At 38.6% G+C, this 25,611-nt stretch overlaps 1 protein-coding gene across 2 annotated transcripts; it reads left to right on the top strand.

The window, feature by feature from the left end:
- The first annotated feature begins 8,348 nt into the window (after positions 1 to 8,348).
- Positions 8,349 to 25,607, top strand: LOC128691162 (TGF-beta-activated kinase 1 and MAP3K7-binding protein 1). Of its 2 annotated transcripts, none has more exons than XM_053780010.2 (10): positions 8,349 to 8,500; positions 10,464 to 10,578; positions 11,238 to 11,407; positions 12,250 to 12,471; positions 16,630 to 16,745; positions 17,647 to 17,753; positions 18,486 to 18,639; positions 20,690 to 20,789; positions 21,405 to 21,641; positions 22,395 to 25,607. In XM_053780010.2, exons 2-10 carry the CDS (start codon positions 10,482 to 10,484, stop codon positions 22,743 to 22,745), a joined length of 1,554 nt encoding a protein of 517 aa, XP_053635985.1. In that variant the 5' UTR covers positions 8,349 to 8,500; positions 10,464 to 10,481; the 3' UTR covers positions 22,746 to 25,607. The 2 variants fall into 2 exon arrangements, with proteins under 2 accessions (XP_053635985.1, XP_069945296.1); XM_070089195.1 differs by having other exon boundaries at positions 17,635 to 17,753.
- The last annotated feature ends 4 nt before the right edge of the window (positions 25,608 to 25,611 follow it).

Here is a 25,611-nt window from a genome sequence, read left to right as displayed (position 1 = left end):
TAATCTTGTCCCCCAGGATGCGACCCACACCAGTCGACTAACACCCAGGTACCTATTTGCTGCTAGGTGAACAGGACAATAGGTGTAAGGAAACGTGTCGGAATTTCCACCCGCCGGGAATTGAACCCGGGCCCTCCGTGTGTGAAGCGGGAGCTTTAGCCACCAGACCACCGGGCCACTGTGGAACTTTAGGGACCAAATAAATTTCCACAGTGTGGATGTACTGAACAGGGAGTAAGTTTAAAACTATGAAGAGTGGGGGGATGTGTGTTGCCAGGGATGGGATTTAGTGATTATTCTTACTGCGGCCTTTTGTTGGGTTATTATTGGCTTTAGGTGTGTTGCTGCAGTTGATCCCCAAGCACAAATAGCATAGGTGAGGTATGAATAAATAAGTGAGTGGTATAGTGTGAGAAGGGCATTTTGCGGCATGTAGTATCGTATCTTGGAGAGGATCCCAACCGTTTTGGATACTTTTTTGGTTATGTGTTGGACATGGGTGCTGAAATTCAGGTTGTTGTCAGGGTATAGGCCTAGGAATTTGCCCTCATTATATCTGGTAATTAGAGAGTTGTCGATCTTAATGTTAATTTGTGCATCTCCTGCTCTGCTACAAAACATAATATACTAGGTTTTGTCAGTGTTAAGCGTAAGTTTATTGGCTGGAGTATACCTGGAGAGAGTTCCCGGGATCAACGCTCCCGCAGCCCAGTCTGTGACCAGGCCTCATGGTGGGTCAGGGTCTGATCAACCAGGCTGTTACGGCTGGCTGCACGCAATTCAACGTACAAACCACAGCCCGGCTGGTCAGGCGCTGACTTTAGGTGCCTCTCCAGTGCCTGCTTGAAGACAGCCAGGGGTCTATTGGTAATTCCCCTTATGTATGCTGGGAGGCAGTTGAACAGTCTTGGGCCCCTGACACTTATTGTGTTGTCTCTTATCGTGCTAGTGGCGCCCCCACTTTTCATTGGGGGGATGTTGCATCGTCTGCCGAGTCTTTTGCTTTCGTAGGGAGTGATTTTCGTGTGCAAGTTTGGTATTAATCTCTCTAGGATTTTCTGAGTGTATATAATCATGGGTCCAGGGATTGGGCCCCAAAGTTCAGCTATCAAAACTTTGGGGTCCAGTCCCTGGACCCATTATGTACCTCTGTAATCTTTTGACTACTGCCCACAGGATGGGTATGGGGTACATAATAAGGATATTAAACTAAAACTAACTATATAATCATGTATCTCTCCCGCTTGCATTCTAGGGAGTACAGATTGAGGAACTTCAAGCGTTCCCAGTAACTGAAGTGTTTTATGGCAGTTATGTGTGCCGTGAAGGTTCTCTGTACATTTTCTAGGTCAGCAATTTCACCTGCCTTGAAATGTACTGTTAGTGTGCAGCAATATTCCAGCCTAGATAGAACAAGCGACCTGAAGAGTGTCATGATGGGCTTGGCATCCCTAGTTTTGAAGGTTCTCATTATCCATCCTGTCATTTTTCTAGCAGATGTGACTGATACAATGTTATGGTCCTTGAAGGTGAGATTCTCTGACATGATCACTCCCAGGACTTTTACATTAGTTTTTCGTTCTATTGTGTGGTTGAAATTTGTTTTATACTCCAATGAAGTTATAATTTCCTCACGCTTTCTATATCAGAGTAATTGAAATGTCTCATCAATGAAGTTCATATTGTTTTCTGCAGCACATTTAAAGATTTGGTTGATGTCCGCCTGGAGCCTTGCAATGTCTTCAGTGGAAGACACTGTCATGCAAATTCGGGTGTCATCTGCAAAGGAAGACATGGTGCTGTGGCTTATATCCCTGTCTATGTCAGATATTAGGGTGAGGAACAGGATAGGAGCGAGTACTCTGCCTTGTGGAACAACTTTTCACTGTAGCCGCCTCAGACTTGATTCTGTTTACTAGTACTCTTTGTGTTCTATTTGTTAGGAAATTATAGATAGAGCTACCAACTTTTCCTGTTATTTCTTTATCACGCATTTTGTGTGCTATTACACCATGGTCACATTTGTCAAAGGTTTTTGCAAAGTCTGTGTATATTACATCTACATTCTGTTTGTCTTCTAGAGCATCCAGGACCTTGTCACAGTGGTCCAGTAGTTGGGACAGACAGGAGCGACCTGCTCTAAACCCATGTTGCCCTGGGTTGTGTAACTGATGGGTATCTAGATGGGTAATGATCTTGCTTCTTAGGACCCTTTCTAAGATCTTTATGATATGGGATGTTAGTGCTATCGGTCTGTAGTTCTTTGCTATTGCTTTACTGCCCCCTTTGTGGGGTGGAGCTATGTCTGTTGTGTTTAGTAACTGTGGGACGACCCCAGTGTCCATGCTCCCTCTCCATAGGATGTTAAAAGCACGTGATAGGGACTTGTAGTTCTTGATGAACACGGAGTTCCGTGAGTCTGGGCCCGGGGCAGAGTGCATGGGCATGTCATTTATCGCCTTTTCGAAGTCATTGGGCGCCAGGATATTTTCAGATAGGTGTGTATCTACCAAATTCTGTGTCTCTCTCATAAAAAATTTATTTAGGTCTTCGACTCTCAGTCTGGTTAACGGCTTGCTAAAAACCGAGTCATATTGGAACTTGAGTAGCTCACTCATTTCCTTGCTGTCATCTGTGTAGGACCCATCTTGTTTAAGTAGGGGCCCAATACTGGATGTTGTTCTCCACTTTGATTTGGCATAAGAAAAGAAATATTTTAGGTTTCTTTCTATTTCATTTATGGATTTTAGCTCCTCCCTCGTTTCTTGGTTCCTTTAGCTTTAGTTCGGTGTTTGCTATTTCTCTGACCAGTGTCTCCCATTTTATGCTAAATAAACGGAATGTTGAGTGAGATTTGAACTAGATGCTGCTCTCACTAGGGGCAAAGACACTGCCCCTAGGGAGGGACAAATCATAACATTAGTGAGACATGTACCTGGTATCCTACTTTTAGAACTGTACAATGTACAACATGGGTTGGTTACATTCCTCGTGGACAAATAGCATTATCATACAAATTCTACAAACCTAATCAACAGAATGTGTTTCGCCCCATCTCGTTGACTAGTTGTCTAGAGTGTAAAACATTTGAAAAGACAGTGCTTAACAGTTTACTGTACAGAACTGAACAGTAGTAAGTTTATTCAGGTATACACAAATACAGTTACATAGATTATCATACATAGTAGCATATCTGTAGAGAATCTGGGATAACCCAAAAAAGTCAGAGTGACCCCAATGGAAATAAGCCACATTGCCTGACTTTCTTGGATTAATTTTTCAAAGATTTTAGAGAGAGGGTGTAAGTTGGATATTGGCCTATAGTTATTCAAGTCTATTTGGTCTCCTCCTTTATGGATCGGGGTGACCCTTGCTATTTTGAGAACTGTAGGAAAGGTAGAGGATTCAGTGGATTTGTTAAAGAGTGTTGCAATGATTGGTGATAGCACCTGTGACACTTTTTTGTATATAATTGGTGGTAAGGTATTTAAATCTCCTGTCTTGTTTTTTAGTTTGTTGATAATAAGGGAGACTTCAATTGGGTTAGTCGGAGCTAGGAACAGTGTGTTCGGGTAGTTGCCAGTGAGGTAGTCATTGGGTGGGGTATCTGAGCTTGGGATTTTATTGGCAGGGTTTTTTCCTATAGTGGAGAAGAAATCATTGAGTCTGTTTGCTGTTTCAGTAGGTGGGAACTGGGGTTCATCTGGTTTTGTTAATTTAATTTCGCTATTTTGTGTTATCTTTTTTGCTCCTAGTATTTCTGATATGGTTTTCCAGGTCTTTTTTATGTCACCTCGTAAGTTGGATAATCTCATAATACAATTTTTTAGCCCTTCTTATTAGGCTGTTGTTTATGTTCCCCATCAGTAAAATGGGTACCTGGGTGTTAGTTGACTGGTGTGGGTCGCATCCTGGGACAAAACTGACCTAATTTGTCCGAAATGCTCTTCATAACAAGGGGCTTTTTGTATAGTAGTATGTCAGTGATGTCAGACAGGCTTGTATATCTTGTACATGTACTTGTAGAAATAAAGTGTCACCCGTTTCTGTATAAACAATGTATTACGTTGAAATGAACGTGTACTTATATATGTATTATGCTCATACTATGGATAGTAGAGCCAAGAAAAACAGGATCATAACTGTCACACTGGGTCTGCATCAGATCCCGGCAGTCATAGTTACATCACTTAAGAATATATTACAGTCAATTTATGCATATTATAATTTTCTTTATATAGTAAATGAACATAGTACAATATGGAATAACGATCTCAAGGTCATCTACATGTCTTTTATTAGTCATTAATGAGTTGCAGTCTCGTCAAAAATAATTTATTCATCTAGTAAGTTTATTTAGATATAGGTCCACATAAGTACAATTATCATACATAGTATAACACAAGTGTGAATCACCTAGGATAACACAAAAAAGTCAAAGTGACTTATTTCCACTGGACCAAGCCTGTGCACATACTATGCACTCGGTATCTGCTGGCATGGGAAATCTGGAAAAACAGATGGGACGTGCAACTATGACCACCCTAGGAAATGCCATGCCCATATGACAACAGGAAAATGCAAACTCCCTTCCTGTAAGCTTTTTCACCCTGAACTGTGTACCTCTTCAGTACAGGAAAGACTGTGCTATAATTTAAATTGCCAGGCATACCATCTAAAGGGGACAAAAAGATACAAAACATCCAGGCCATGGGAAAACCTGGGTAGCCACAGCCACTCAAGAGGGAGAGGTTTTTTAGTGCCAGGAAGGAAAAAAAACTGGCAGGAAATGGCAGAAATCGTACACCAAATCCAGTCATTCCTGGAGTGGAACCACAGTCGATGGCCTCCACTCCAAACCAACAGATACAGATACTAATGCCGGAAAAAAAATCCCCCCCCAGTACCAACAATACCACCAGTCCGATAACATTCTTCTTTGCAAATATACAGGGTCTAAAGCCAGCAACAAACAACAAAATACCTTTCATCCGTGGACTGCTTGCAGAGGCAAAGGCAATGTTCGCGGCTTTCACTGAGACCCACATAAAGGATCACTTGGACAATGAAATATGGATCCCAGGTTACAACCTATACAGATGTGACAGAGTGAACAGGCAAAAGGGAGGGGTTGGCCTGTACATTGCAGAGTCACTTGTTTGCACAGAACTGCTAAATGCCTCAAATGATGTAGTGGAAGTTTTAGCAGTAAAGGTCGAGAACCAAAACCTAGTCATTGTGATAGTCTACAAGCCTCCGGATGCAACATCCCAGCAATTCCAGGAACAGCTGTTAAAAATTGACCACTGTCTGGAAAACCTTCCAGCTCCTGCACCCAACATCTTGCTTCTGGGGGATTTCAACTTAAGGCACCTAAAATGGAGGAATATAGCAAATAATATTGTTGCAGTAATAACACCAGGAGGCAGCTCTGATGAAAACTCACACTCACGCGAGCTTTTAAATCTCTGCACAAAATTCAATTTAAACCAGCAAATAATAGAGCCTACTAGACTGGAGAATACACTAGACCTCATCTTCACTAACAATGATGATCTGATAAGAAATATCACCATATCAAAAACAATATACTCAGATCACAACATAATTGAGGTTCAGTCATGTATGCGCGGAGCCCCAGACCGACATAATGAGATTAGTCACGAGGGAGCATTCACCAAATTCAACTTCAATAACAAAAACATAAAGTGGGACCAAGTAAACCAAGTCCTAACCGATATAAGCTGGGAAGATATACTAAGCAACACAGACCCCAACTTATGCCTAGAACAGATTAACTCGGTAGCACTCGATGTATGCACAAGGCTTATTCCTCTAAGAAAAAGGAGGAGTAGATGTAAAACAGAAAGAGACAGGCGCTCCCTTTACAGGCGACGGAAAAGAATAACAGAGCGGCTAAAAGAGGTCAATATATCTGAAATGCGTAGGGAGACACTGGTCAGAGAAATAGCAAGCATCGAACTTAAGCTAAAAGAATCCTTTAGGAGTCAGGAATCGCGGGAAGAACTAAAAGCCATAAATGAAATCGAAAGAAACCCAAAGTATTTCTTCTCCTATGCCAAATCAAAATCGAGAACAACGTCCAGTATTGGGCCCCTACTTAAACAAGATGGGTCCTACACAGATGACAACAAGGAAATGAGTGAGCTACTCAAGTCCCAATATGACTCAGTTTTTAGCAAGCCGCTAACCAGACTGAGAGTCGAAGATCAAAATGAATTTTTTATGAGAGAGCCACAAAATTTGATTAACACAAGCCTATCCGATGTTATCCTGACGCCAAATGACTTCGAACAGGCGATAAATGACATGCCCATGCACTCTGCCCCAGGGCCAGACTCATGGAACTCTGTGTTCATCAAGAACTGCAAGAAGCCCCTATCACGAGCCTTTTCCATCCTATGGAGAGGGAGCATGGACACGGGGGTCGTCCCACAGTTACTAAAAACAACAGACATAGCCCCACTCCACAAAGGGGGCAGTAAAGCAACAGCAAAGAACTACAGACCAATAGCACTAACATCCCATATCATAAAAATCTTTGAAAGGGTCCTAAGAAGCAAGATCACCACGCATCTAGAAACCCATCAGTTACACAACCCAGGGCAACATGGGTTTAGAACAGGTCGCTCCTGTCTGTCTCAACTATTGGACCACTACGACAAGGTCCTAAATGCACTAGAAGACAAAAAGAATGCAGATGTAATATATACAGACTTTGCAAAAGCCTTCGACAAGTGTGACCATGGCGTAATAGCGCACAAAATGCGTGCTAAAGGAATAACAGGAAAAGTCGGTCGATGGATCTATAATTTCCTCACTAACAGAACACAGAGAGTAGTCGTCAACAGAGTAAAGTCCGAGGCAGCTACGGTGAAAAGCTCTGTTCCACAAGGCACAGTACTCGCTCCCATCTTGTTCCTCATCCTTATATCCGACATAGACAAGGATGTCAGCCACAGCACCGTGTCTTCCTTTGCAGATGACACCCGAATCTGCATGACAGTGTCTTCCATTGCAGACACTGCAAAGCTCCAGGCAGACATCAACCAAATCTTTCAGTGGGCTGCAGAAAACAATATGAAGTTCAACGATGAGAAATTTCAATTACTCAGATATGGTAAACATGAGGAAATTAAATCTTCATCAGAGTACAAAACAAATTCTGGCCACAAAATAGAGCGAAACACCAACGTCAAAGACCTGGGAGTGATCATGTCGGAGGATCTCACCTTCAAGGACCATAACATTGTATCAATCGCATCTGCTAGAAAAATGACAGGATGGATAATGAGAACCTTCAAAACTAGGGAGGCCAAGCCCATGATGACACTCTTCAGGTCACTTGTTCTATCTAGGCTGGAATATTGCTGCACACTAACAGCACCTTTCAAGGCAGGTGAAATTGCCGACCTAGAAAATGTACAGAGAACTTTCACGGCGCGCATAACGGAGATAAAACACCTCAATTATTGGGAGCGCTTGAGGTTCCTAAACCTGTATTCCCTGGAACGCAGGAGGGAGAGATACATGATTATATACACCTGGAAAATCCTAGAGGGACTAGTACCGAACTTGCACACGAAAATCACCCACGTTGGTTTGCGTGCAGCCAGCAGCAACAGCCTGGTTGATCAGGCGCTGATCCACCAGGAGGCCTGGTCACAGACCGGGCCGCGGGGGCGTTGACCCCCGAAACTCTCTCCAGGTAAACTCCAGGTAAACTACGAAAGCAAAAGACTTGGCAGACGATGCACCATCCCCCCAATGAAAAGCAGGGGTGTCACTAGCACGTTAAGAGACCATACAATAAGTGTCAGGGGCCCGAGACTGTTCAACTGCCTCCCAGCACACATAAGGGGGATTACCAACAGACCCCTGGCAGTCTTCAAGCTGGCACTGGACAAGCACCTAAAGTCAGTTCCGGATCAGCCGGGCTGTGGCTCGTATGTTGGTTTGCGTGCAGCCAGCAGCAACAGCCTGGTTGATCAGGCTCTGATCCACCAGGAGGCCTGGTCTCAGACCGGGCCGCGGGGGCGTTGACCCCCGGAACTCTCTCCAGGTAAAACTCCAGGGACCCTAGTAGACGCAAAACTTGGATATATTTTCAAGATTTCAGATATTTTATCGTTAACAATGAACTGTTATGCCATGTCCTGTAGGGTCATAATTAACTCCAAGTCAGTGTTCCAGTGAAAATGGAAATAAGTTCCAAGAATCTAAAGGAAATAAGTAACTTTTTCCTGACTGTTTGGGGGATGGTTATCCTAGCTAATTTACACATCTTACTTCGTATGACATTTTGTGTAACCGTATTTATGTGTACCTGTACCTAAATAAATTTACTAACAGTGTGTTGCCCTGAATCCGCAGTAATCTGCACAAAATGGAAGTAATCTGTAGTAATCCGCAGTAATCCTGAGACATGATGAACGGTAGTGTTGTTATGGTCTGGCTCACCTGATACACAACACCTCTGGCAAGTTCTTCTAGTCAGGTTTTATTAGTTTTTTCCATTAGCGGCTAGTAATATCGACTTTGATTGTATTATGTAGTTAGCAAAATAACCCAGCACTCCTATGACATAACTAGTTTCTCGTAAGTTGTAGATATGAGATAAGGAAATTTTTTTATTCCGATTACTAACCCAAAGGGATAGTAGCCCAGGATAACCCAATAAAATAACTTGTTAGACTGTCTAGAGTATTTTCATTGGGGTCATTTAATTCTATCCTCCAGGATTAGGCACTACGAAAGGCCAGTAACACCTAGGCACCTATAACAAAAAAAAACGTAAGCCTGTTTCATTAGGATTTATTCATTAAAAAAATGTTTCGGACCTGGAACTTTGATCACTTCTGACACACATGTTCCAGGAGTGAAAAGTTTTCTCATAAATATGTCCAAGTGTTTGTTCACGTGCCCTTTTAAACCACATATCGTTGTCAAGTTACCAGCATTTATACCCCCCAGGTACCTACTTACTGCTAGGTATCAGGGGCAGCAGGTGTAAGGGAACTTTCCCAGTGTTTCCACTCATCCAGGGACCCAAATCCAGAACTTGAGTCTTGAGCTGAGGCTGCTACCAATAGTAGTACTATTTCTTATGGTTTCAGAATTCTCCCCCCCCCCCCACATCTAGCTTATCAGGAGGCAGGTATGGAAATCTCGCTACCTCACACCTGCCTTGTCAGGAGGTGGGTTATGGAGAACTCTTTCCCACACCTGACTTATTAGGAGGTAAGGGGAAAATTCTTGCCCCCAACATTTGCCTTATCAGGAGGCAGGTGTGGACCCCAATGGAAATAAGCACTTTGACATTTTTTTTTTGGGGTTATCCTAGTTAATCTACACTTATGCTGCTACGTATGATAATTTATGTAACTGTGTTCATGTACCTGTACCTGAATAAACTTATCTATTCTTGCCCTTCAACACCTACCTTGTCAGGCAGGTGTAGAGGACTCTTGTCCACACACCTACCTTATCAGGAGGCAGGTGTGAAGGACTCCTGCCCATACACCTGCCTTGTCAGGAGGCAGGTGTGGAGATACTCTCTCCTATCTTAGATCAAAGCTAAATACCTCCCATTTCCCAGGTGCTGTATGACTTCCAGATTTAACATTTCCTCATAAATAATGTATCATAGGATATAAAAGGCAGTTGTTTGGCATTTGAGTTGTAGATAAGTAGAGCAAACTGCTGTGACATGTCACTGATGCAGTTAATTTGGGTAGCTTTCAAAATTCAGTAGGTTAATATATACTTGAGCAGAAATAGTTGGGCATGATTAAGATCTGTCTAGCATATTGAAGTGCTACAGTTTTTATATTTGCACTGAGGAAAAGAACTTGAGTTCAGTGTTGAATAATTAAAGTGCTCTAAATTGAAGTTTTGGCTCAAATACAATTACAGTGTCACTGTTTACCTTTTATTGTGACAAATCCGCTTATTTATTATATTATAAATAACATCCGTTCTATCCATTCCAAGGGATAAATAATTATTTGTTGTGGAAATTGTTTATTTAGGTGTTAATAGGCAAAAATAAGAATATCTTTTACTATGTAAATTCTTTTTTTATTATGTAGGTTTTGTAATGAAAACAGTTATATTTTGGACAAACAAGAAAGAAGGTTTATTTTCATAAGTAGATTTATTAATATAGCCTAGCCTAACCCAACCAAAAATAACCTAATCTAGACTAGCCATAAAATTGTCATTTGTGTTATATAAGAAAGGTTGGTTAAGTTGGGTAACATTAGGTTAGGTCATACAAAATAAGGTCTTTTCCTATAGGCATTGAAAATAAAGTAAACACTGATCAATTTCAGGTACAAAATTTAAAACTCAAAATCAGGTGAATCTCGTGAATCATCTTTTAAGTGTACCGTAAGAAACATTTTGTATCGGTAACAGTTATACATAAATTTATTTTTCAGGTGTGTGTGTAGGAGAGAATGCCATCACAAGCTATAAAGCCCACATCTCTTGGGATGACAGGGATAAGAAACAACGACACCTGGACAGATGGCCTTCCCATCTGCAAGCTCTCGGGTACATTTCATTAATTTTATAAACCAAATTATTATACAGTCACGTTGAGAGACCATACAATAGGTGTCAGGGGCCCGAGACTGTTCAACTGCCTCCCAGCACACATGGGGGGGATTGCCAACAGACCCCTGGCAGTCTTCAAGCTGGCACTGGACAAGCACCTAAAGTCAGTTCCTGATCAGCCGGGCTGTGGCTCGTACGTTGGTTTGCGTGCAGCCAGCAGCAACAGCCTGGTTGATCAGGGGCTGATCCACCAGGAGGCCTGGTCACAGACCGGGCCGCGGGGGCGTTGACCCCCGAAACTCTCTCCAGGTAAACTCCAGGTAAACAGTTATTTATAACTGAATCACTGAAGCTGAAACTGTTATACAGTTGGCACTGAACCCACTGGGGTCAGTGTCATTTCTGCCATTTGGGGAGACACAGAATGGAAACCTTAAGATTGACCCCCGTGTATAGTAAAATATTGTGTAGAAGTGGTTGGCCTGCCACTGAAAGCTAGGTTAGAGATGCAATTTGGCATAATGTCCTGTAGAGGGCATTACTGTATATAAGCTGTGTGGTAATGCTTTCGACTGTCAACCAGGAGACTAGGTGTGACACTGATTGTTTAGCAATTCATTTGATGAAAGATTTCAATAATGAAATATTTTTCTCAGGTGTTGGCATGTCTGCAAACCAAATGTATCGTGAAGATGGCACACCTTGCTCAGAGCATGAATATGAGGATCGCAGCATTCACTTTTGTCTTGATCATGAAAATGGAACTTACCTCTATGGGGTTTTTGATGGCCATGATGGAGCAAAGGCTGCGTATTTTGCATCACAGGTTAGTAGTGTTCAGCACTTAGCCTGTCACAACTGCCATAGCAAGAATAGGGAATGTTGTTTATCTCAGATTTTAAACTTTTACAAACTAAGACTGCTTTTAGGTTCCAAAAAATGTATCATTGCATGCTTAATCAAAGTAGCACTTTGTGATGTGCAGTTAAAGCTTCAATGCAGTAATTTATAGAAGTGACTGAGAGTTTTAAATGCTGATCCATTAAATCATGCATAATTTATGTAGCGGTGCAGTGCAGACAAGTATGGGTAGTATAAAGAATATACAGAACAAGCTGTTATTGGGACTATGTTTTGCTCAAGTTTGAGTTTTATCAAGTTAAAAGATTAAAGATGATTATATTACATTTATTTATAAATATATTGTTTGCAACATGCTGACCATCTCCCACTGAGGTAGGGTGACCCAAAAAAGAAAAACACTTTAACCATCATTCACACACAATCACTATCTTTGCAAAGGCACACAGATATGACACTGCAGATGTCATTCCAAACAGCAAATATCCCAAACCCCTCCTTTAAAGTACAGGCATTGTATGCCACCTCCAGGACTCAAGTCCAGCTAACCAATTTCCCTGACTCCCTGCACAAAATATTACCCTGCTCACACTCCAACAGCTCGTCAAGTCCCAAAAAACCATTCATTTCCACTCACTCCTATCTGACATGGTCACACATGCCTGCTGCACGTCCAAGCTCCTTGCACACACAACCTTAAGAGTAGTGTTGCCTCCCAGGGTATGCACAGGTTAGACAGTCCTGCTTTATAGTAATATTAATTGTTAATTTTTAATTTTATTTTCATCTTTGTGACTGGTATTGCAGAGAATGCCAGCTGAATTAAGTTTTGAGCAGTTAACTGGAAAAACAACGGAAGAGGAGGTAAAAGAAGTGTTTAGGGACGCCTTCTTGGCTGTTGAGAATGCCTTCCTTGAGTCCATTGACCCGAAAATTGCAGAACGCACCCAATTGTTGGATAAAATACCTGATGGCATGTCCCAGTTTGAGGCTGCTCAAAATTTTCCTGAAACTGTTAACAGACTGCAGGTTAGTTCTAAAGTATTCTTAATATATCAGGTGAATCTTAACTCCTACTGTATATTTATATTTGTACAGCTTATACCTGTATTTCTTTTGTCAGTTCCTCTAATCTAGAACATTTATTTCCAGTCTCCTGGGGAAAGTGAGTTAGCATTTTTTCCTATATATATTTTTTTTCTTCAGTGAACCAACCATATCCCATGTCATTTTTTCTAATAAATATGCATGTAAATTCCAAAAATTAAGAGGCAGGTTACCAATATTCTTGTACTACAATTAGTATCTCACAAGAAAAATAAAAAAATTGAGTTGTTAGCATGTTGCATCTTTATTGCATCAGCACATGTATGTACCTTCACAATTCACATCTTTACCCACTTTCATACATGCCATACTTTCTCTGTACTCACCTAATTGTACTTGCCTTGTTGTGGTTTATGGGGTCAAGTCTTGGTTCCTAGCCCTGCTTTCAGTTACTCACAACTGTGTCATTATTCATTAGCCCATCACACCTTCTCTTAAAAAGGTGTATGGTCAATGCTTCCACCACTTCATCATCTAGATCATTCCACTTCCTAACCATTCTAAGACTGAAGAAGTGCTCTCTGACATCCTTGAGACTCATTTACATCTTTTTATTTTATCTCCAATCTATTCCCTCTTGTCTGCTGTCCCTTCCTTTCAGACTTTCTCTTTGCTCACCCTATTGCATCTTCTGAGTATCTTGTATGAAACACTTCACTGCCTTCATTCCATGAAGTCTCAATTTCACTCCTTACCAAATGAAGGGGTGCCTCAGGTGATCTCTTAACTTACATAGACTACCTCTGAATTCATTACTTCATTCATCTTATAAATGAAAGGTTTTAAACAATGCTTTAGTTTCCATTATGGTATTTTATTTTTTCAGTTTTTTTTATAACCTTAAAATTAGAGGTGATAAATTTTTATACATTAAATTAGTATTATTCAACAAAGAATATTTAGTCTGTAAATGTATTAAAATGAAAGTAAAAATATAGTACAACACTGAAAATTGAGCAAATTGACATGAGAATTTTAAAACATGTTACTTATAATTAGCCTTGGCCTGGAGGATATTACAAATATTTTATTTATCTTTATAATTCATGAATTAATATTTTTTTACCTGTTATAACAAATCATACAACTGTCACCATAAATCTGGCTGAAAGACTTGAAATAAAAACAGATCTATGTGGATTGTGAAAACATGTAATTTTATTAACCCTTTGACTGTTTTGGTCGTATATATACGTCTCACGAGCCAGTGTTTCGGATGTATATGTACTCAATAATTCTAGCGGCTTCAAATCAAGCAGGAGAAAGTTATTAGGCCCACATGTGAGAGAATGGGTCTGTGTGGTCAGTGTGCACCACATAAAAAATTCCTGCAGCACACAGTACATAATGCGAAAAAAATATCTGATCGTTTTATATGGATTAAAACGCCGACTTTGAGGTGTATTTTTGTATAATATTTATCGTTGTATTCTCATTTTCATGGTCTCACGTGATAAAATGGAAAGCATATTACAGAAATAGAGATGATTTTGATTAGTTTCATGACAAAAACGACCTTGAAATTGAGCTCAAAGTAGTGGAAATGTTCGATTTTTACCGATGTTCAGGAGTAAGCAAATCACACCACATGTTCAATACATGTCAACTGGGGAGTCTAATATTCTTTCATTAGTGCACTGATATTATTTATACCATTTTTACAATAATGCAGCAGTCTGCATAACAGTAAATTTTGTATTTTTTGTATAAAAAAATCAAAATAGAAAGCAATAGTAATATAAGAGGGGCCTAGAGACATGACCAATGAACAGAGGATATGTTATTTTAGTGCCAAGAATGTCTACATTGTTTATTCTGGACCCTATTTTGAAATTGGCATCTTTTTTAATTTGCGTGAAATTGGCCAAATTGCCAGTTTCTGACCACTTTATTGGGTAGTTCAAATCGGTAAATGGGCGGTTTCTTGTACTCAACTGATAGAGAAAACGGAGTTCTAAAGAAATAGCTATGAGTTTGGTCAATTGGAACAACGGAATTGGCCAAAAACAGGGCTCAAAGTCGGCAAAATCTCCAATGTGTATATGTCGCCGAGACCGCTAACTTTGCAGGAGCGTAATTCCGTGAGTTTTTGACCAAATTTCGTGCTTTTGGTGTCGTTACCATTGAGAAAAGATTGTCTATAATTTCATAAAAAAAAAAAAAATTTTCCAAAAATTTTGTGACAGAATGACAGTTTCAGAAAGGGGCTTGCGACAGTCAAAGGGTTAAATTTTATAACCTGCATGAACTGTTGTGTATCTTTATACATATATGCTTCTAAACTGTTGTGTTCTGAGCACCTGTGCAAAAACAGTGATTATGTGTGAGTGAGGTGAAAGTGTTGAATGATGAAAGTATTTTCTTTTTGGAGATTTTCTTTCTTTTTGGGTCACCCTGCCTCAGTGGGAGACAGCCGACTTGTTGAAAAAAAAAAATGAACTGTATCACCATGGACTACAAAAAGCACTTCACCCATTCCATGAAATATGTATTTATTTATGTACTATTACATATAAACATCCCCAAGATGCCCAGCATCAGCAATTCCTTTCTTTAATCATTTGTAAATGCTGCTGTTCAAGAATTTTTTTTAATCCTAATTGTTAGTAAAAAAGTTATCGCATTATAAATTTACTGATGGATCTAAACAAAAGTCCGCTGGCAGGACTGCATCTGCTCTTGTTCCCACCTCCCTAGATAAGAATTATAACAACCACGTTAAGTTATGCTTAGGAACGAATTATTTGCTATCTTAATGACAGTAAAATCATCTAAGGAGAATAGGCTTGATTCCTTAATCATTAGATTCTGTGTCACCACTGAGTGCTCTTAGACTCACAATACTATGACAATATGCACATTGGCAAAGTCAGGTATAAATTTTAAAAAAAATGGAGAATGGATTTAAAGTACGATTCCTATGTATTACATCTCTTATTGCATTACTCATATGTGATGAACCTGATAAAATAGCCATAAAAAGTACTTTGAAGGAAAAGGTTGCTGGATCAGCCGGGCTGTGGTTTGTACGTTGGACTACATGTGGCCAGTAGTAACAGCCTGATTGATCAGGCCCTGATCCACCAGGAGGCTTGGTCGTGGACCAGGCAGTGGGGGCGTTGATCCCCGGAATACCGTCCAGGTAGACCCTTGGTATATTTATGTAAAGCATAAGAAATAATAGAAAGAAATGATGAATCTGAATATCATAGGAATGCAGTTAGAAGTCTGAGTAGATCTATAATTCACTATGATAATATGAATGTAGATAGACATATTTATGGAGCAACTTGCAATATAAACAGACTGATGTAGTAGCCAGGCTTTGGCTTGGTTGCAAGTACTAGCAGTTTAGCTATACATATGAAGCGTAATTAAACTAAATACAAAGTATGTAGTCAGTCTTATAGTCATTCTTGAATATCATACACATGATTGTCCACTTATTGAGTAATATATAGTACAATAACCTATATGATATGTCAAGGTATTTTCTTAGCAAAAATAAGATAAATTTTGGGCAAGTATCCTAAATTTGCTTGAAATAGGCGATTTTTTTTTTTTTTTCAACAAGTCGGCCATCTCCCACCGAGGCAGGGTGACCCAAAAAGAAAGAAAATCCCCAAAAAGAAAATACTTTCATCATCATTCAACACTTTCACCTCATTCACACATAATCACTGTCTTTGCAGAGGTGCTCAGATATGACAGTTTAGAAGTCCCTCCAAACTGTCAATATCCCAAACCCCTCCTTTAAAGTGCAGGCATTGTACTTCCCATTTCCAGGACTCAAGTCTAGCTAACCAGTTTCCCTAAATCCCTTCACTAGATATTACCCTACTCACACTCCAACAGGTGAAATAAATTGTTAATGTATACCCAGATGTTCTCCTGTTGTTTCTTTACGGGCCTAGGTTATAGAACTTTTGTATGTTCATGCAATATTGTGATAACTTCAACAGAATTGACATGGGTGTAGGATAAACTAGCAGCGTCGGTGGCAAAATCGGAAACCACCTTTGTTATGATTGTCTAATTTTGTTTTTCTGAGCATAATTAAATATTTTTTCATGAATCCAGATACTTGATCAGGAGATCAGAGGAGGAACAACAGCAGTTGTTGCTCTCATACATGGAGGAATGCTCTATGTTGGCAATGTTGGTGATTCTAGAGCTCTTCTCTGTAAGAAAGACAGGTAATTGGCACCTCTTCTCTGTTGTGTTTCAGCTTAAATGAAAAATGTCATAAACAACTTTGCTATTTTTTTATATACAATATATCTGAATATTCAGTAATGTGAAATCACACAGTGAGCTTTTGTCAAAAAGCCATTGAAAAGTGCTACCAAAATTTCATATGTTAAAATATCATTATATTACATATTGTAAAATGGGAAAGAATCATCCTAGTATCTAGGTAGGGGGCAAAAATCTGTGTGCTACATGTCAGATTGGTGACATAAGACATTTAATTGCCACTACACATGCAATTTAATGGAGACACTGATTTCAGCAACAGCTGACAGCTCAGAGCACTAACATAAATCTATCATTGTAAATACACTTATAAACGTAAAGGTGGCATGGAATGATATGCTCAAGTCAACTGTAAATGCAGGCCAAAGTCATTTATGGCCTATGGTGAATAATTTCTCTGTTTTTTCATTAGTGAGTAGTCAGGTCCCAGGAAATTGGGGCTCAGGCAAGGACTGGGCATTTTCTTGTCTAATCTATTTTTTCCCCTCATGGCTGCTACCCTAATAACAATTGTTATTTTCTTTTCTTTTATTCTTCCTTGAATTTTTAAGCTGTGCACTTCTGAGAAATGATACATGCTGAAGATAGTGATGATTCACTATTTTAATAACATCAGAAGTAAATACTGTACTGTATACAATATCAGGAGGAGGAAGCCATGGCTTGTTTAGATACTCACGGCCAAAGAGCATAGCAGTTGTCTGTAGGATCGACCATCTGGTTACTTGTCTTAACCGATTGATAATCTTTATTTTTTCTGTTGTATTGAAATATGAAATAATTAAATATTTTTTCATTAATATATGCAGTTGTATATGGTAAACACAGATTTCCTTTTAGATTGGGTGTATTGAAAGTGAAACAACTGACTGCTGACCACACGACCAGCAGCCATGATGAAGTACAACGTTTAGCTTCCCTTAATCTATCGGCCTCTAAGATCCAAGGTAATGATGGCTCATTATTCATTTTAATATTACAATATGTATACCCCTCTACCGTCCTGCCAAGTGAGTGTAAAACGAAAGCCTGTAATTGTTTTACATGATGGATTGCTTGTGTCCTTTTTTCTGTCTCATGAACATGCAAGATTTCAGGTACGTCTTGCTACTTCTACTTACACTTAGGTCACACTACACATACATGTACAAGCACATATATACACACCCCTCTGGGTTTTCTTCTATTTTCTTTCTAGTTCTTATTCTTGTTTATTTCCTCTTATCTCCATGGGGAAGTGGAACAGAATTCTTCCTCCGTAAGCCATGCGTGTTGTAAGAGGCGACTAAAATGCCGGGAGCAAGGGGCTAGTAACCTCTTCTCTTGTATATATTACTAAATGTAAAAGGAGAAACTTTTGTTTTTCCTTTTGGGCCACCCCGCCTCAGTGGGATACGGCCGGTGTGTTGAAAGAAAGAAAGATGTATACCCCAACCACGCCTTCCTTTCCCTACAGATTTATACGCTCTCCATGTCATTCTACTTTGATCCATTCTCTCTAAACGACCAAACCACCTCAACAACCCCTCTTCAGCCCTCTGACTAATACTTTTATTAACTCCACACCTCCTAATTTCCACACTCCGAATTTTCTGCATAATATTTAGTTCATACCAGTTTATACCAGACTTTGTGTGCTTAATGCTTGCATGTATTTTTTTTTGTTTAATCTTGTACAGGAGCCAAATTTGGTAACCATGAGTTGACAAGATGTATTGGCAACTATTTCATGAAGGGAGGTTATAAGGAATTTGACATCCTCAGCTCAGCCACAGCTGAGCCTGTAATAGCGGAGCCTCACATTACATCTATGCCCATCGATGAGTCGTGCAGGTGAGTTGGCTCTTAAATTGTTTTGTGTAATAGCAGTCCATCCAGGGAGGTATTACCGTCCTGCCATGTGAGTGTGAAAAGGAAACCTATAATTGTTTTACATGATGGTAGGGTTGCTGGTGTTTTTTTTCTATCTCATAAACATGTGGGATAACAGGTATATCTTGCTACTTTTACTTACACTTAGGTCACACTGCACATGCATGTAACATGCATATATATACACACCCATCTGAGTTTTCTTCTATTTTCTCAATAGTTCTTGTTCGTTATTTCCTCTTATCTCCATGGAGAAGTGGAAAAGAGTTCTTCCTCTGTAAGCCATGCATGTCGTAAGAAGTGACTGAAATGTTGGTAGCAAGGGGCTGTATAAATTACTAATTTATACTCTTTGTATAAATGTATACTCCTGTATAAATTACTGATTTTAAAAAGAAAAACTTTTGTTTTTCTTTTTGGGTCACCCTGCCTTGGTGGGATAAGACTGGTTTGTTGGAAAAGAAAAAAAAAGAGGTGCATTGTTGTTAAGGAATATAATAACAGGAATAATGAAATCGTTTAGTCATTTTTTGAGACTGAACCAGAAAAAGTTGACATTTCTTCCTGGCATTTCTTTAAGGGCTTATACAGGAGGGAACTGCTTTACAGGCTTTGCTTTATGGTGTTTTGCTAATGCAGCAGTTTTCAATTGTACCCATTCTTCATTTATTCAGACTTCCTACAATAAATACATTAACCAAGGATGAGGGTATCAAATGATTTAGATAAAGAAAAATTGATATCATATTGGGGAGGAGGAGTATGGAAGAAGTGAATATTTTCAGATATTTGGGAGTTGACGTGTCGGCAGATAGATTTATGAAGGATGAGGTTAATCATAGAATTGATGAGGGAAAAAAGGTGAGTGGTGCGTTGAGGTATATGTGGAGACAAAAAACGTTATCTGTGGAGGCAAAGAAGGGAATGTATGAAAGTATAGTAGCACCAACACTTATGTGGGTGTGAAGCTTGGGTTGTGAATGCAGCAGCGAGGAGGCGGTTGGAGGCTTGTTATTGTTTTCCCTATTTCTGTTACATAACACTTTTTTTTTTTTTTTTTTTTTTCAACAAGTCGGTCGTCTCCCACCGAGGCAGGGTGACCCAAAAAAGAAAGAAAATCCCCAAAAAGAAAATACTTTCATCATCATTCAACACTTTCACCACACGCACACATTATCACTGCTTTTGCAGAGGTGCTCAGAATACAACAGTTTAGAAGCATATACATATAACACTTTTTTTTTTTTTTTTTTTTTCAACAAGTCGGCCGTCTCCCACCGAGGCAGGGTGACCCAAAAAAGAAAGAAAATCCCCAAAAAGAAAATATTCATCATCATTCAACACTTTCACCACACTCACACATTATCACTGCTTTTGCAGAGGTGCCCAGAATACAACAGTTTAGAAGCATATACGTATAAAGATACACAACATATCCCTCCAACCACCCAGGGAGGTACTACCGTCCTGCCAAGTGAGTGTAAAATGAAAGCCTGTAATTGTTTTACATGATGGTAGGATTGCTGGTGTCTTTTGTCTGTCTCATAAATATGCAAGATTACAGGTACGTCTTGCTACTTCTACTTACACTTAGGTCACACTACACATACATGTACATGTTTATTTATACACACTCATCTGAGTTTTCTTTGATTTTATCTTAATAGTTCTTGGTCTTATTACTTTTCCTTTTATATCCATGGGGAAGTGGAATAAGAATCTTTCCTCCGTAAGCCATGCGTGTTGTAAAAGTCAACTAAAATGCCGGGAACAATGGGCTAGTAACCCCTTTTCCTGTAAAGATTACTAAAAAGAATAAGAAGAAGAAAATATAACACTTACTTGTATTAAATCCCATCATCCATCTGTCACTTGATTTCCTGATGTTATGTAAGTGTTCTATTTGGGATTTACAGTTATTGTTTTTTTCTTTACTAAAAATCCTCTGTAAAATAAGATTTGTTAGATCACATGTACTGCAGGAAATGATTTAACATTTAATTTCTTCCAGCTTCCTGCTTCTCATGAGTGATGGCCTCTACAAGTCTTACCAGGATTCCACTGGTTCTGAGCAGATCAATAAAGAGATAGCCCAGATGGTTGTTGAACAGGTCAGTCACTCTTAATACAATATATCACAAATTATATGTATTTTCTATGTCTAATACTATCCTTACCTTATCTGTCTATACAGTAGTAGTGACATCTAGTCTTTATTTCCCATGTACTGCTCTTACTGCAATCCCATCCCTGTGCATTTTTGACATGCAGTTTCTCTCCTTTCTGCACCTTCTTTCCATATTCTTTGCTCACACATTCTTGCCTGTAGTCTTCCTGCATGCACACTCTTCCCTCCCCCATTCTGTCTTCTCTATGCACTCCAGCACTATTTTCCCCACACACTTTTTTTCCCCTAATTCCCATCCTCTCCTACCTCAGTGCATAAGAGGTTGAAATAGGGGAAAAAGACCTACCTTTGCAATTGTTAATTTGCATAACAAAAATTTAGTGCACCTGTAGGTCTGACTATCATAATCTGGTTAAAGTACATCACCTTTAGATCTGAAAAAGTCTGGTCATAGGCGAGAGATTTAGGCTATAACACCTGCATATTATGTAGCAAAACAGTTAAAAATAAAAGTTCTAAATTTCTTGTTTGAATAGTTTTGAATTTAAAATTTTAACTGGTATTGATTTGGTTAAAATATGTTTTTATATTTCTCCAGTTTGTGGAACAGCCAACACTCACCAGTATAGCACAGACGGTTGTTGACAAAGTGGTTCGCCTTCACCACGATAACTATCTTACCAAACAAAGAAATGTCACTTCCAGAGATGATATTAGCCTCATAATCCGCAATTTTAACTTTCCTCTGCGCTGTGCACTCACCCCCTCCTCAGCTCTTCCAGGTGGCAGCTCTCCACGTCCTCCACTTAGACATCTGCCACGCCCCAGACCACAAGTAAGGAAATACTTCAGCCACAGTTTGTATACCGTACATAATGTGACAGTTAAAATTTTGCAGCTTTAAGGATAATTGTCTATTATATAGCAATTAGTATTACTAATTATCTATGGGTCAGTCATGTATGAATGATCCTTAAAATAAGCCAGTATTATTTTGCATCATTGTGGTTTCAGACTTACATACCCAGCATGCATATACGGCTTGACTGCTTTGAGTGTGTTCATGAATATTATTTTACTGCTTTTTCCATTTATTGATATTGAATAAAAAATCTAAACTTTGTAATTATTTTGTGAAGTAGGTAATGATGTATTGTGTTACCTGATACACACTCAGCAGTTCCATCTGCTTAGACATTTGGGTTATCCTAGGTTCTCTACACATATGCTGCTATGTATGATAATTCTATGTAACTATATTTGTGCATACCTGAATAAACTTACTTACTTACCAGCAACAACAAATACACCACTTATGTTTAGCATAAATTGGATATAAGTCTAGAGTTATGGTGGGACACAGAGCTGAAGAGTAAATTTGAATTTACAAAGTTGTCAGTGTGAATACTACAATTGTTCACATGACATTGCATTTCTACAAATCAAGCTGAAATTCATTAAAATTACAGTATTTTTCTTTTTTTGTGCATGGCAGGATTCATTATTTACCAACATTGTGTAACAGTATAAGTAAAACTGTTCACAGCTGTGCATCATGTAATGAAATAAATTATTTTATGTTTTGCAGGAGTATTCATCATCATCATCAGGCAGTGATGATTTGACATTGTGTGAAGACACAGACATCTTATCTGGCCTCCCAGACTCGTGTTTGCTTCCAGGTTCTCGTGGCCAAAGACTAGACTTGCTAGAGGGTATCAGCAACTCTGTTGATGACCGTGGCCCCATCCATCACACAGACACTAACACAACATCAACAGAGTCATCTGAGCTTCAGAATCCTAGTCTTACTCAGTTCTCTCTTGATGAGGATGGCCGAATTCATCCTTATGTGAACTTCGATCAGTATTTTCAAGCAATTGAGGAGGCCCGAGCAGCTGGGCTTATTACAGAATCTCAGTTACATCTCTATAAATGACATGAAAGAAATGGTCTGTTAGGACATGAACTATTTTCTTACATAACCTGTTGTAAATTATGTTATTATTTTATTCAGCTTTCTTGATATCCATATTAGTTAATTTTAGCATGTAAAGAAGGGTGTAACCCAACTCTAGTCAGTGATTAAGATGTTTTAGCATGTAGCTTTAATAGAAGAATAGTTTTTATAATTTAAACCCCGTTGACTATAAGTATACTACACATTTTAACTAAGTTTTTCTGTGTGTTAGGTAATGTCTGTAATTTTAATGTTTTGATTTTCATTTATTGAATTTTTAATAGGTATAATTAACATTTTAATGTAAATTTCACTATTTTTATTTATAAAGCCATTTGCCACTATTCGGCAGGGTAGCTTCATGCAGCCTGTTTTTTTAAGATACCCAATCCTATATGAGCAGCACTGCAGTCTTTGAAGATACCCAGTATTGATTTATGTTTGAACCTTAATTTAAATTTCAACACTTACAATTATCTTGTGTCAATGTCATCATTGTTACCATCAATCATCATTTATATTTCTTATGTCAGTGGCATCAAAGCAACAGTATATAAGAAAATCAAGTTATTATTCCAAGTACACAATATCGTTGATTCATTGAATGGATCAAAATATTTTAGCCTTAATTAAAACTTACTATACAACAGGAACAATGTCCTGATTCATGAGAGAAGTTGGCCAGACAAGCCAGCATTAAAATGATGTCTCTTATAACATCTTGGATGTCTTTCACAACATCAATAACTCATAGAAGGTCACATTGGCCACATCATACACTGCACTGAAAAATGTGACATGAATGTTCTCACAACTTCACTGATTCCAACAAAACATTTTAACATATGAAAAGAAAGAAATATTGTGCAGCTTTTGAAACAAATTGTGTTTGAAAATACTGGGTAGTCTGATATGGAGGTACATTTATTGAGGTATGGTAGAAACTTTTATGAGAAGTTGATGCGCTTATTCAAAATCAAACTGTATAGCTATGTAAACATTATGCTGAAACTATATCTGCCACTTGTAAAGTCAGTGTACTGAAGGTGTTGGAGACAAACTGAAGGAAGAGCCATTGTAGTAATTACCAAATGTGATTCAAACGGACCGCACAGCTTTAGTATTCACTGAAGTTTCAGCATGGACTTAAGAGCTACAGGAAAAAGTATGAAAAAAATTGCTTTACATTGAACAGAAGTTCTCCAGCTTTTGTCATATGAAGAGGTGGTTGATTCCTCATATCTCTCTCCCACCAACCCATCCACTCAGCATCAACTTTCACTGCTTAGACACTTCATGATGAATTAGTCACAAGTGCAAGATACCCAGATGTTGCACATGTATCAAATTCATTATCATCTTGGTATTGTATACCATGTTGTAAGACAGGTCATGCATGATTCTGACTTTTTGGTTTAGGGGTGACAATGCATTTTTACATTATTGTCTTTAAATATATAAAGAGTGAATCCTTGCAAGGGAGTTTCCTTGATGCCAGTGAGGTCCTCTTGATACAAGGAATTGGATTTATCATCCCCTTCCTGGGATCAAACCTGATCACCTGCTGGAAATTACTGTGATTTATAGTTATTTAATGGGATAATAGCCCTCAGTCATTGTTATCATACCTAATATTGGAGCTTTAAGGTACAAAATTGCGTTGTTTGTTGAAGTTTCCCTGTACTGTACATTAATGGCAATAATGCTTTCCTGTTATGTCAGGCAGTGTGTGGCCCTTTTGAGTTTACAGCTTCCTCTTGAATAGAATAATTTATGTTAAAACATGTTCTCAGAGTTTCTGTGTAATAGGATTGTGTTTTTAGTTGGCTCACCTTAAACAGTTTAGAAGTAATTATTATTAAGTTTTATCATTTTTTTGAGTTGCAAGTGCACTGGTCATTAGAGTTGGGTTACTACAAAATGAGGAAATATTTTGAAGTTATAGGAATAATGAAACATATTTTGGAATGGCATTGGTAGCACTGTACTCACTTATATGTGCAGCACTTGTGATGGTTGTAAGACCTTCAGATAGTTGATAATTATAGAGATACAGCCTGCTGCCAGTATCAGACAAAATTGTAGGCTGCAAATGCAGGTTCATTTGCTGCTGATTAGCTCAAAGTATGACCGAGTTGTTATTTGTACCTGTTAATTTGCAGAACACATGATAATGTAAAAATAGTTTTTATTGCAATGAAATTTTCTATGTCCATGTTATTATCGTATCTAAAATCTAGTCATTCTCTAAGTTTTGTTTTAATGCTGCCTTTATTTAGTATTGGTATTGCATATTTTACTTCACATGTTAATGTTGGTTTATACACTGTACATCATTAGTCATTGATTTTTAACTTTTATAGATGAAAAAACGTTTCATGTGCTTCCTGAAACAGCTTTGCCATTCTAAATGCCCATAACTAGTTTTATGAGTATCTGGAGTGACCCTTCAGAGTTTTCAAACATCATTCACTGCATATATCTCATCTTGTACATACACACTGTCCCACCTGAACTCTGCATCATCCAAATTGTACAGTCTTCATGTGAGCTACTGGGAGTACTAGGGGGTGGTATCAACCTCTAAAATTTGTGCCAAAGGCATTAAAACTAGTCTATGAATTGAATAATGCAAAATATACAAAAATATTTTAAAAATATAATTTTATTTACAGTACACAAACAGTTTTGAGCCGTTTTTTTAAAGTCTAGATGTTGACATTACCCCTAATAACCGCTGCACTTTAAATGAATTCGTCTGAAATAAATTTCAGATTTACACACTGTGCTTATGTTTTTTAGGCTGTGTTGCTGATAAAAAAAAATTATATGTATGTAAGAGTAT

Source organism: Cherax quadricarinatus, chromosome 27 (assembly GCF_038502225.1).
Source record: "Cherax quadricarinatus isolate ZL_2023a chromosome 27, ASM3850222v1, whole genome shotgun sequence".
Taxonomy (NCBI): domain Eukaryota; kingdom Metazoa; phylum Arthropoda; class Malacostraca; order Decapoda; family Parastacidae; genus Cherax; species Cherax quadricarinatus.
This window is presented reverse-complemented; position numbering and strand designations above follow the sequence as displayed.

What these genes read in the sequence shown, in the direction of transcription:
- LOC128691162 (XM_070089195.1), top strand. Translation starts at nt 10,482, where the DNA reads ATGCCATCACAAGCTATAAAGCCCACATCTCTTGGGATGACAGGGATA. An exon ending in CCCAGATGGTTGTTGAACAG is followed by an intron (nt 20,790 to 21,404) that starts GTCAGTCACTCT and finishes ATATTTCTCCAG; the next exon opens with TTTGTGGAACAGCCAACACT. An exon ending in TGCCACGCCCCAGACCACAA is followed by an intron (nt 21,642 to 22,394) that starts GTAAGGAAATAC and finishes TATGTTTTGCAG; the next exon opens with GAGTATTCATCATCATCATC.